General features: G+C 49.8%; 1 protein-coding gene across 2 annotated transcripts in view; it reads right to left on the reverse strand.

The window, feature by feature from the left end:
- Efcab6 (EF-hand calcium binding domain 6) overlaps positions 1-12,719 on the reverse strand; it is a 177,819-nt gene that overhangs the window by 115,936 nt on the left and 49,164 nt on the right. For both annotated transcript variants that reach the window (XM_052161364.1, XM_052161365.1), the window contains one exon: positions 5,279-5,415. In XM_052161364.1, coding sequence (XP_052017324.1) covers positions 5,279-5,415 — 137 coding nt within the window. The remainder of the gene's footprint in view (positions 1-5,278; positions 5,416-12,719) is intronic.

Here is a 12,719-nt window from a genome sequence, read left to right on the forward strand (position 1 = left end):
AAGTCAGGCGGAGCCGAGACAAGTCTGGACAGATGCGTGCTTAATACAAGCTCTGCTTTCTATGGGGCCAGCATGGATTTCAACGTCTTCCTAGCTGCCGCTGCCTTAAACAACAAGACCATGGGAAATACTGCTGTTGGGATTCTTAAATGCAGACAGCTGGGGCTGGGGAGACGGTTCGGTCAGCAAAGCACTTGCTGTGCGAGGGCAAGGACCAGAGTTCTATCCACAGCACCTACACAAAACAGGACAGCCTGGGCATCTGTCTACAGTCCCAGTGACAGGTGGAAGCAGGTAAGTTTCATGGGTCCTGGGCCAGCCAGTTTATCGTCCTTGGGAATTCCAGGCCAGTGAGAGGCCCTGTCTAAAGCAAGCAAGCAACCAAAAACATAAAAACAACAAGCTGTCTCAAAACAAAAACAAAATGAAAAACAAATAAAAGGTAGGCAACCCCTGGGTCTCCAGATGTACACAAGCACACAAGCACACACACACACACACACACAGAGAGAGACTAAACGTGCAGACACTTGAGAGAAAACACTATTAGCTTGCAGAGAGACAGGCAGAGAGAGGGACTGACCATCCAGGCCCCATCTTGAAAATTCCCCAGACATAAATCCTACACTTTTCTTCCATTCCTTGTTGGAAGAGGGAGGACATCAAATCTCAGGGCCCAAGAGGCCCCCTCCTCACCAAGACAGCAAGAGCAATGATACCTTCCTATAAGAATTACAGAGACAGAGATCTGGCTACTGAGCCAACGAGACTCACATTTCTGTAACCAGGGACCCTAGGGTACAGAGGGTGGGGGATGGTAAGCAGGTGATTCTTCTAACTGACAGAAGCCTACCACCACAGGAGACTGAAACCTCAGCCCACAGAAGCATGCAGTCTCCAAACAGTAAATGGCAGAGACAGTCCAGCTGTTCTGGAAGAATTTATGGTATTTACATAAAATAAGACGTATGTTCCCTGTTTATTTCAAGACAGGGTCTCGGTCCCCAGACTGGCCTTGAACTTGGAATGTTCTAGCCTTGGTCTCCAAGTGCTGGAGTTATAGGCTTGGGACTACCACATCCAGCTTAGAATAAGAAAATTGAAAACACACACACATAACACCTCCATGTCTCTAGAGTACATGGAGATACACGGGATGCTTTGGTTTGTAATGTGTTTCCTATTATTCAGTTCTGTGTGTGATAAACACTTTTCTAGATGATTTCTGGGTTACTACATTTCTAAAAGAATTCACAGTTTTTAAATGTTTGGTTATATTCTCCCCATATGTGTTGGTTTCTATAATTATCTAATTTCATGCTTTCTCAAAATTTAGTAATTAATACTTAAAGTATTTGTTATTTTTCTGGCTTCCAGATTGCACAGGGAGTACCATGGGCTTCTTCCCCACTGTTCCTCTCCTCCACTTTCATGAAGCTTCCTATTGTCCTAACAGGAAAACTTATCCAGATGTCAACTCTCTAAACAGCCCCTGTTTTCCTCTCAGTCCTGATCCTGTGAAAATGTTCTCACAGAAGCTTGAGACCTGGGAGGCGGTACCTGCCAGTGGGTGTCTACCTTAGTCCTGGGGGCTAGAGTGCTGCTCAAGCAAGCCGGGGAGCTTGGTGAAGCTCACCCAGCACTGAAGACTCCACACAACTGCAGTATCCCAGCAGCCAGGGTCTGCCTGCAGGGGAACCCTGGCCTGGGCTCAGGCCCTGGAATCCTAGGCTCAGAAACTTGCTGCATGCACATGGGGGACAGGTGGAAGGCCATAGTAGTGTGCCCTGGAGAAAACACTTTAGAGATGAATACTGGCCCTAAACAGAAAGGCAAGGTCTCAAAAGGCTTTTTGCAGAGTTGGGGGTAGAGGGATAAGATAGCTCAGTCTGTACAAGGTTTGATGCGCCAGATGAAGATATGACTTTGATCCCCCAGAGTCCATGACCACAGAGTTGGGAGGTGGACACAGGTGAATCCTTGGGGTCACTGGCCAGTCATACCCTCATCAGGGAGCCTCAGGTCTCATTGAGAAACTCTGCTTCTCAAAAAAAAAAGGTGGTCAGTTCTGGAGGAATGACTATAGCTGGCCTCTGGTTCTACAGGCATGTGCACACACATGCAGGTATACCTATGTAAACATGCACAGCCTCACAGACATACAGTTAAGTATTTCTAAAAGCTTTTCTTTTTTGACAGAAAGAGCTTGGATGAGCTAGGGACTTCAGCTTGGGGCAACAAGGCCGGAGTGAGTACACAGCTTGAAGAAAGCAGCAGGCAAGTGGGGCTCACAGGAGGCTACATGTAGGGAGAATGGGGGTCCCAGTGAGCCCTTGAACCCTTCCAGCATCGCAACCTGGAAAAACACCTTGCAGGCAACCCCAGCACAGGATGGCCTTCTGTGGTTTGCTCGATTCCAGGGCTGCTCATGAATGACGTCACATAGATTCAAATACATCAGCCTAGAGAGAGATGGGGTGGGTGGAGGGACCCCGGGGGTGTGGCGAGGGAGGGGACCAGTGCTCAGGTTGCAGAACAGTGCTGATGAACCTGGTGAGTTCATCTCTGGCCTTGGGTTTTGCACAGGCTGAGAGGTGCTCTCCAGGCAAACAGCAACTGTCTAGAAGTTGTAACAGTTCCACAGGTCATCACGATTGTCCACTGAGATGAACACCTGACACATGCAAGCATACCACAGGCATGCCACACACGGTACATCATGTCTTCATCCCCACGCTGTGGCGGTGAGCGTCTCGGTGCCTATCCCATTTCCCACATGTATATGCATGTCTATGTGTGCATGTTGTATGTGCATGTATGTAGATGTGTCTATGTGTTTGGGTCTGAGTGTGAGTGTGTGTGCGTGCATGCGCGCGCGCGTGCGTGCGTGCGTGCGTGTGTGTGTGTGTGTGTGTGTGTGTGTGTGTGTGTGTGTGTGTATCTGCACAAACGTGCTGGTAAGTATGGGTGGCGAGGCACTCGTGTATGGACAACCTCAGATGCTATCCACCTGCCTCTGTTGTTTTGCTTTGCCGGCTGAAACAGTCTCTCATGGGCCTGTGACTCAGCAAGGAGGCTACACTGGCTGGCAGGTGAACCCCAGAGATCCACCTGTTTCAACCTCACAGACTCTGGGGTTATAAGCACATGCCGCACACCCACTGTTTTGCTTTTCTTTAATGTGGTTACCGGGGCTCGAACTCAGGCCCTCTTGCTTGCCTGCGGTCTGAGCTATTTCCCCAAGCCCCCCTCAACACCGGCTTCTTTAAGAGAAAATGGAGTCCTGGCGATAGCTTGGTGTTCTGGGAACAGGGATGCCAAGCACAGCCTTGATTCAGAGCCTGGACATTCTTACCACACCAAGCGCCTAGTGCAGATCTTAAACAGAAGGAAGATGCTTGACCAAACTACTAAAAAAAAGGCCACGTGCATCCTGCTCTGAACTGCGAAGGGCAGAGTCAACACCAAAGCAGCCAAAGGCGACAGTGTCTGCTGGGATTCCCATGAGGAAGGCGGAAAGCCCCGCCAGAGATCAGCTCCTTTGAGCATCTGTGTGTGACTAGGGAACCAATCTTCTTTCCGGATGGGACATTGTTCAGGGCCGCAGTAAGAAAAGGCAATTGTTTCTGGGGCTTGAAAGGAATCCCGAATAAAAATTTGTGGAGTTCTTTATTATTCAACACTTAAGAGATGGGGAAACAGACAGTAACTTTTTTTTATATGGATTTACTAGGCTGGAGAGTGCCGTGCCAAACACAAGGTTTATTGTCAAATAAAAGCCCGCTTTGTTTCTGACGGCCTGTTTTTAGAAGAGGTCTGCCTCCGCTCTGTAATTGCACGCACAAAATTATTTAATTTGTTTTGTTTGGATCTTATTCTGGACACTTTCCCAGCCAGAAAAGATATAAAAATTAAAACATCTATTATGCCTTTTATACTCTGAGGTAGATTATAAAGAGGAAGAAAGAAGAACACATATTCAAGAGTGAGAAGGACCCATATTTTGTTTTAAGTCTCTGGTTGTGAACCCATCCGAGCTACCGGTGCACGTCTTCTGTGCTTCCTAGATATGGGCAAAGTCCTTCTACTGCCTGCAGCCCTGATCTTGTCTATAAGAGAGGTGTCAAAAGCTGCAGGGACCCCTCATAACATCAGCCTTTGTCTCCAGAGCCTTTACCTTCTCTCTTAGCCTCTGCAGAAGCAGTAAAGGCTTGGTGTTTTGGGAGCAGCCTGAAGGGTCCAGGCATCCCTGAGCCACTAGGACATGAGCCAGGGCCCACCAGTCACATGACACTGAGACGCCTATCTACATATGTGTACACAGGAGTATGCCTGTAGCGTATATTAGGTTTTCCCTATTAATTTATAGGCACAGTGAGAGACCAACTAGAACAGGTTAACAAGGGGACAAGACAGCATCCTCTGTATGGCGGAAGGTACTCAGAGTACATGAACTGCTTATTGCAGGACTCTTACTGAGCAGTTTTGGACCAGTGAATTGTGGGTAACTGATACCCCAGGAAGCAGAGATAAGGCCCAGGGTGGTGGCTGTGCTCAGAGAAGAGGTTGGGAAGGGCAGGAAGAGGGCATCCTCTCAGCTGGGCACTTCATAAGGAAACCCCACACGGGGCCTTCCTCCAGCCAGCGCTTCTCAGTCAGAACTCAAGCAGAGCAGGAGCCAAGCATCTGGCTACCCTCGAGGGCTGCACTGCAGCCTGAGTCGGGAGCAGGTGGTGGCATCTGGCAAGTGTCAGGAAGCAGATAAATACTTCGTGCTAGTCCCTATCCTGTCACAACCTGCTGCCCCCAGGAACAATGTCCCCTATGGAGAAGGATGTTAGAACCATTACATAAGGAGGCAGACTCCACGGCAGTGGGAGGCAACAGATGGGTGAATTTCAACACTGGCCCCTGCTCCTCTCTGCCCCAGGCCTGGAGTCAAACACCCTGTGAATCGGAAACACACAGGATGGGGCACTCGGCTGGAGGGGATGGCGGCAGGGTGTGAAGCAGCAGTATCCTACGCAGATCTACAAGCTGCTAGATCCGCGGATGGGGTGTTGGTGCTCCACTGCTCCCTCCTCAAGGAATAAGAGGGGCTAGGTCCCACTTTTGAGAATTCAGGGTCTCGGGGACATGGCAGTAATGTCCATAATGAAGCTGAGGAGAGAGCTGTGGAGTGGGGGAGGGGCCCAGCAACCTGCCACCGTCATCAGATCCTGACCCTGCTGGAGGGGTCACCGCGGGTCACCACACCCTCCCTGGCCTTGCCACTCACGCCTCATAATCCTCATCCTTCATCTTCAGGCAGAATGTCTCCAGAACCCGCCTCAGCTCCTGGGACGGCACCGTGCCTGTGTTATTGGCATCGATGAGCTGGAAGACTTTCCGGATGGTCCTCATGTTCCGGAAGATCTGCGGAAGAGAAGGGCGATTTGGAAAAGTCAAGAGGCCTGATGGTAAAGACTCACTCAAATGGCAACAAATATGTAGGAGCCTTTTTCTTTTTTCTTTCCTTTTCTTTTTCTTTTCTTTTCTTTCTTTCTTTTTTTTTTTACTACTTCTTGTAAAATAAAATGTTTTCAAAGATTCACCGCAGTACACATTGCACAATGACATCTTTGGAAAAAAAAAAAAAAAAGAACATTTTGCATATATTGGGAGTTTGTAAGGCAATTGTCTCGGTAAATGGTCTTAGTAAGTTTGTAAAAAAAAAATCTCTTTTTAATGTAAAGCAGTAAGTCTCATACACAATTCATTCCATTTTAGGGCCGTATGAAAAACTCTTTTCTGCTAATTGATGCTGAAAAACTCGTCCTGGCATAGCTGGACTTGTGTGATTTTTGCTTTTCATGGCCATATGCGAACTATTTTTACTGCGAGCTGGAAAATCTGACGGTCTATTTCAACCTCTCAATTTTTTTTTTTTATTTTTTTTTTATTTTTTTAAAGATACCACAGAAAAGTTTTGCAACGATCTCTGAATTCAGCAAATGAGTCACCGTGTGAGATGTTTGGCAGGGTCCTTGGAAAAGATGCAAGGGTGGGGAGCTGGGTCTCTGTTCTCACTCGGCTTCTATGGGGACATCTGAGCGCTCAGAGCCCCACCAGCAAGTGCTCCCATCCCCCCATGTCCCGCCAACGGGTGCTCCCACCCATCGTGTCCGTATCTTCAGATATAGTAACTGAGGCCCAAGGAGGTCCGACTCAACAGCTCACGGCTAGACAACACGATGCATCTTTCAGCATCTCCTTTCCCGACGTTTCCCTGAAGGAAGGCTAGACGTGCAAACACAGTGTCCCTAAAAGAAAACAGCAACTGGGAGTAAGAGCCAGATACTGGGTGGGCAGAGGCATGGGCCTTCAAAGGAACATAAATATTTCTGGCTAGTGTGGTCTGGAAGGCTTCCTGTAGGAGGTGGCACTGAGCCAGCAGGAGTGACTGACTACAGGAGGGCAGTGCCAGGAAAGATAAACAAGAGAGAAGCCTGGGTCCTGTGGGAGCTGATTCCGTAGTCCGAGGAATGGATCCAGCCGTGTCCAGCCTGGAGTCTCAGAGTGGGGAGAACCACCAGGCAGCAAATGGGTTCCCCTTTCCCCAAGGCTTTCTCCACAGGTTCCTAGGCCATCCTAGGCCGACGGAGCCTGGCCTATCCATGAAGCAGCCCAGCCATCTTGCAGCCCCTCCAGGTCTCTTCAGTCTCCAGAGGAGTCCGGAGCTGGGTAGGGTGAGTGACCTCCTGGAGCTGCTCCCAGCCTTGCCTCAGCCTCAGCCTGGCCACTTGTCCCTCCACCTACTGCTCTACCCCTCCTGCTACAGGTACCGGGGACACGTGAGTCCTCGTGTCTATGCCAACACCCTTCTGACACCCGAGCTCCCTTCCAGAGGCCACGGTTCCTACTCAAGCTTTGTGCTGTGTTAGTACCAAAGGCTACTGACCCTGCAAGGTCAAGGTGTCTGTCCCCTCTGCTTCTACCTCACCCCCTCCAACACCCAAAACCCACCAGCCTCTGCCCCTGGGTCCCCTGCTTACAAGGACCTCTCCTCTGCAGTCTCCCTGCCTATTCCTTCTCTCAGTACCTCTCCAATGTGTTATCCCCCCTTCTCCCTACCTCCTCAACCCTGAATGAATCCTGCCCATGGTGTGTGTGTGTGTGTGTGTGTGTGTGTGTGTGTGTCTGTGTGTGGGGGTGTGTATGATTAAGTACAGGTGCTCACAAACCCAAAAAGCATCCGTTCCCCTAAATCTGACACAGGCAGTTGTGAGCCACCCGACATGGATGCTGGGAATCAACCGCCAGTCCTCCGCAGGAGTACTGCATACTCTTACTGGCTAAGCCATCTCTTCCGCCCCGTTCCTATGCCCCCACAGGAGACCTGATGTACCTGAGAGAAATGTGCCAGTGAGTGTGGACTGGTTCCCTCAACCCTGGCCCTCATTCCACCAGGACTGAGCACTGCATTCTGAGTCTTCTCTGCCATTGTAGTGTACACACACACACACACACACACATGCACACACATACACACTTGCACACACACATGCACACACATACACACTTGCACACACACATGCACACACATATATACATACCACACACACATGCACACACATATACACACACCACACACACACACACACATACACATGCACACAGACATATACACACACCACACCATACACACACACATATACACGCACTCACGCGCACACACGCACACACACATACACACACCACACACATACACAAGCACACATATACCATACACACACATACACCACACACACCATACACACATACACACATGCATACACACACATAAACACACACACAGGGTGGGGGAATACACATGCATACATGAACATACATATGCACACATGCCCACGACATTCATACACCTATTTCAACTTTAACATTTTTGCTGACAGTGCTAGGGACAGAGCCCAGGACCTGGCATACCCGAGGCAGGTATCCCCACTGAGCCACCCCAAGCCCAGCCCTAACTTCTCCACTTCCCCAGGCTTGAAGTCCTGCTCCACCTTGCCAAGCTAGCTGCTTGCTTTCTGGAGAGCACAGCTGAGTCCAGAGGATACCCAGCTGCCTGTGTGTCACGTGCCTGTGTGTCATATGCCAGCGACCCCTCAGATTTCCCAGACTGGAACTGCTCTTCCTCCACCCTCTCACCCAAGGATGGCAGATCTGTATTGCCTTTTCTCTGGTACTCACACTAATTCAGTCCCTCACACTTCCCCGCTCTCCTCCTACAAGACTCCTCAGAAGGCCGCAGGACCCTTTTTGTACCTGCAGTCCCTCCTCAGAACATGTTAGCTGCGTTGCAGGAGACTCTCCCTGCTGGCCCTGGTCTAAGTGCCAATGACTGGTATGTTCACACTCAGGAAACATTCACTGGAATAAGTGACTGGATCCTTCCTGGCTGCCTGAGGGAAAAATGCCATATTCTAGGGAAGTCTTGTGCCCGGCTGCATGGGTCTTCTCCAGCTGGACTCCGAGGGCTCTGGCCCAGCTAACAGGTGCAGCCCTGGCATTTGCTTGCTGTTGCTCTGAGGACCATATCACTGGCTGACAGGGACAAAGCCACACCCTGAGGACAGCCCACCGTCTTCTAATAACCAGAGAGCACAGGTGCCTCTGATCCTATCCCAGACTGGTACTGGAAAACCCTAGCCAGCACATCCCTGGGTCTAAAGACGGAACCCTGGCTATCTGCAGCAATCGCTCTCAGGGGCAAGAGAAACTCCAGCACCCTCTCTGCTGCTAAGTCCTTGTCCACTTGTGGGAACGCGGAGGAGGACACTCTGCGTTACGGTCTCATGGCAACCCATATGGGTCCCCTGCGTGGAGAACCGTGAGCCGCAAACCTGGCACAGAGCTCGCGCCCACCAGAGGTACCTCTCTCCAAGTTCCTTATCACTTGTCAGACGGAAGTTTGGCAGCAGCCACAGAAGGGAGCTACAGATGGTGAGACTTAGCAGAGGCATCAGAGCGAGGACCGGTCGGTACGGGGTGGGAGAGAACAGGAAAGGAGTGAGAAAATAAATGACCACAAGGGTCCAGCAACAGTGATCGAGTCTCTTCACCCTTCCCTGCTCCCTCGCCTGCCATTGTGAGAGACTTGGAATTCCTACGCACCAGGAGCTTCTCTGGTACTGGACAGCTACAAGACCCCAGATGATTGATCACAGCCGCTCTCCTCCCTCCTCTGTCCCAGCTGTGAGCCCAGCCTTAGCCTTGCTTACGCGTAGCAAGCCAGTACACACCTCTCCAGTTGTGCTGTTTTGTGCTGGCCCCTCCCTGCCCTCGCACACGCCTCAGTCACACTGTGCCTGCTCAGAGGGAAGCCGGAACACACCTGCAGCCTGTTTCGTCCACTCCCCTTGTTTCTCTATCCACTGACAGACAGCCTGTGTCCCAGACGTCTTGTCTGAAACATGGCCCTGCTCTAGTCCAATGTGATGCCCCAGGAGCTCAGAACGTCCTGGGCTGAACAAGCTGTAACTGTTGCCCAGAAAGCCCTTCCCCTGCCCTCTGCTCTCCAGTGAGGCCGGGTTTGCTTTTCTGTTGCTGTGGGGAAATGTTTTGATCAAAAGCTACTTAAGGAGGAAAGGGTTTATTTCAGTCTCTATTTCCTGGGTCCTAGTCCATCACTGAGGGAAGTCAGGGCAGGCACTGAAGCAGGACCACAGAAGAAAAACGCTTACTGGCTTGCTCTCTGGCTCAGCCTAGGGATGGCGCCGCCCACCGAGGGCTGGGTCTTCCCATGCCAGTTGTCAGCTAAGACTATTGCCCACAGACATGGCCAACAGCCAATCTGATTCAGACCATTTCTTGATTGAGGTTCCCTCTTCCCAAGCCACTCTGGGTTGTGCCAAGATAACAATTAAAAACTAGGAAGGGATTTTTTAAAAAAGGAATCAAACTTACAAAAATAAACTTATTTTTATTATTTAAAGAAAAAAAACTAACAAGGGCAGTCTGGTACCTTCTCTCCAGCTTGTCTAACCACCCTTCTAGTTTGTCACTGTCCCCTGATACTGGCCTTGGGTTACTCTGGTAGCCTCCCTTGGGAGAAGCAGGGCCGTGCCCACCCCCTGCCTAACTCTGCTCTGTTCTAGCCTTTCACAAGCCCCTGGTGTCCCTTGGAGGAGGAGTGGATACAAATTACAAAAAGGGAGGGGGTGGGGTGCTAATCCTAGCTGCCCTATCCAAACCCAGCACACTTCTCAGAAAGGAAAGTGTGGACCTCATGTCTGCCCCAACAGTTTGCCTTTCCTCAGGCTGACCTCTGTGCTGGCCTCCCTCTCTAATGGAAACCTAACTTTCATGTAGGTATGCGAACGGACTGCCCACCACACAGTTTTATATACCCACAAGCTAAAATTGGCTTTAGAAGTTATAAATGTTTCGGGGGAGGGGGATTAAAAGAAGAATCTTACTGCATGTCATGTGAAGTAACATGAATTTTAAATTTCAGTGTCCACAAATAGATGTGAAGGACTCAGGCATGCCCGCTCATTTCCATACTGTTTGGGGCTGCTTTCCCCCACCAGGACCCAGGCAGCAGGCCGGAAAGATCCTGGGGACACAAAGACCAGGGATGCTCTACCTTCTCCACTCCTGGGCAGAATAAGATCGCTGGACACTCTGCTCTCCTTCCCACACCTCTCTTGCAGACAGCTGAATAGTGAAGACATTTTGGGGAAGAGACGTATACAGGGATATGGAGGATTTAAGCAGACAACCAAAAGCCAAGTATGCCTCCAGGGGCTGAGGCAGTGGAATGCCACAAGTTTGAGATCTTCCCGGGGTATGTACTGTCAGGGGGAAAAAAAACAACAAGAAAAAACAAAAACAGGCAAACAAAAGACCAAAGCAGAGTAATACTTTTGCCATTCTAGGGGGTCCACACCTGTAATGGTCTACACCTGTAATCACAGCACTTGGGAGGTACAGCCACGAGAGTCAGGAGTTCAAGGGCAATGAAGAAAGACCCCAACATCACTAGTTACAACTTGAAGTTAAAAGTGGGGAAGGCAGACATCCACCTGCGAGGCTGTGTCTGGATGTTGTCCCCCACTTGTCCCCTTCTGATCATTCATTGTCCTATCCCCTAGGAACAGGCATCTTCCCATGGGCCTCGCTGAGGCCCATCAAGGTGGCATGCAATCAATGGGACTCTTTTGCACTGACTGCTAACTTTTATTTTTTTTAAGCAAAGGAACAGAATTTAAAGTACCCTATCCTGTAAAGCATTGAGATGGCTTTTAAGAGGTCAGTGGAGCTAGAGTGGGAACTGCTGGCCGGGGTGAAGGGCTCGAGACAAGGCACTAAGTCATCAAGTAGCATGCTCTCACATTGAGGACCAGAAAACGGCTGGACCAGTAAGACGCTGCTCAGCGTCCTCCCCATCCTAACACAGCAGAAGGCTCGAGGAAGAGGAAGGTTGGATGAACAGTGGCTGGCATGTGTGTCTCATTTCCACTATTAAATGTCTGACAAACAATATAGGGAAGGAAATGCTGATTTTGAGCCACAGTGGATGGTGACAAAAGCGTGAGGCAGCTGGTCACACTGTACCTCTGGGAAGCAGGGGGTGTGAATGTTGGTAATAGGCTGTCTCCTTTCCATACAGCCCAGGAACCCAGCCCATGGGATGGTACTGCCCATAGTCAAGGTCTTCCTGCCTCACTAATCTAATCCAGACAGTAGCTCAGAGGCAGGCAGGCCCAGAGGTTATTCCCTGGGCAATACTAGATCTTATAAAGCTCACATGCAATAGTAGCCGCTAGAGATAGTCAAGGGGGTGGATGGCGGTTCTGTAGACATAATAGGCAGATGGACTGATGGATAGACATGAATTACAGATGGATGACGAACTGGGATATGTGGGTAAATAGGTGGGTAGGTGGACAGGTGGCCAATTGGCTGGTGGATAGTGGATAAATATGTAGGTGTATTAATAGATAGAGGAATCCATTGGAGAATGGACTGATAGGTAAATCTGACTATATGTATGTCTTACATATGGATATATAGGTGTGTAGGTGAATAATTGGTTAGATGAATGGATTGTGGCTAGATTAATAGATAATGGCTGTGTAGCTAGCTGTGGGACAGATGATGGCTAGGTGGAGGATGGATGAGATGGATGAATATATGGGTAGGTGGATAATGGCTGATTGTATGTATGTATGTGCATATATGTATGTATGCATGCATGCATGCATGTATTATGGCTAAGGTAGATAGGTGAACAGATGGATTTGTGGGTAGATTAATGGATAGTGGCCAGCTGCCTGCCTGGCTGTCTGATGGATGGCTGATGGGTGGGTGGGTGGACAGACTGACAGATGATGGCTGTCTGACTGGATGGATGGCTGATGAAAGGAGGATGACATACAGGCAAGTGGTTGTACTGGTGGATAGTGGATGTACTGGTGGATAGTGGTTGTACTGGTGGATAGTGGATGTACTGGTGGATAGTGGATGTACTGGTGGATAGTGGATGTACTGGTGGATAGTGGTTGGCTGGCTGGCTGCCTAGACAGACGGATGAGTGAGCAGGTTGGTGATGGGCAGGCGAGTGAGATGCGCATAAGGAATAATCTGGGTGATCGATGGGGATCTCGGACAGGTTCGTGGCAGGCAGGCATCTCATTTTCATTATGGGATCTGCTCGGCATCCTCTGGTAGAGGAA

The sequence above is a fragment of the Apodemus sylvaticus genome, chromosome 17 (assembly GCF_947179515.1).
Source record: "Apodemus sylvaticus chromosome 17, mApoSyl1.1, whole genome shotgun sequence".
In the NCBI taxonomy this organism is placed as follows: domain Eukaryota; kingdom Metazoa; phylum Chordata; class Mammalia; order Rodentia; family Muridae; genus Apodemus; species Apodemus sylvaticus.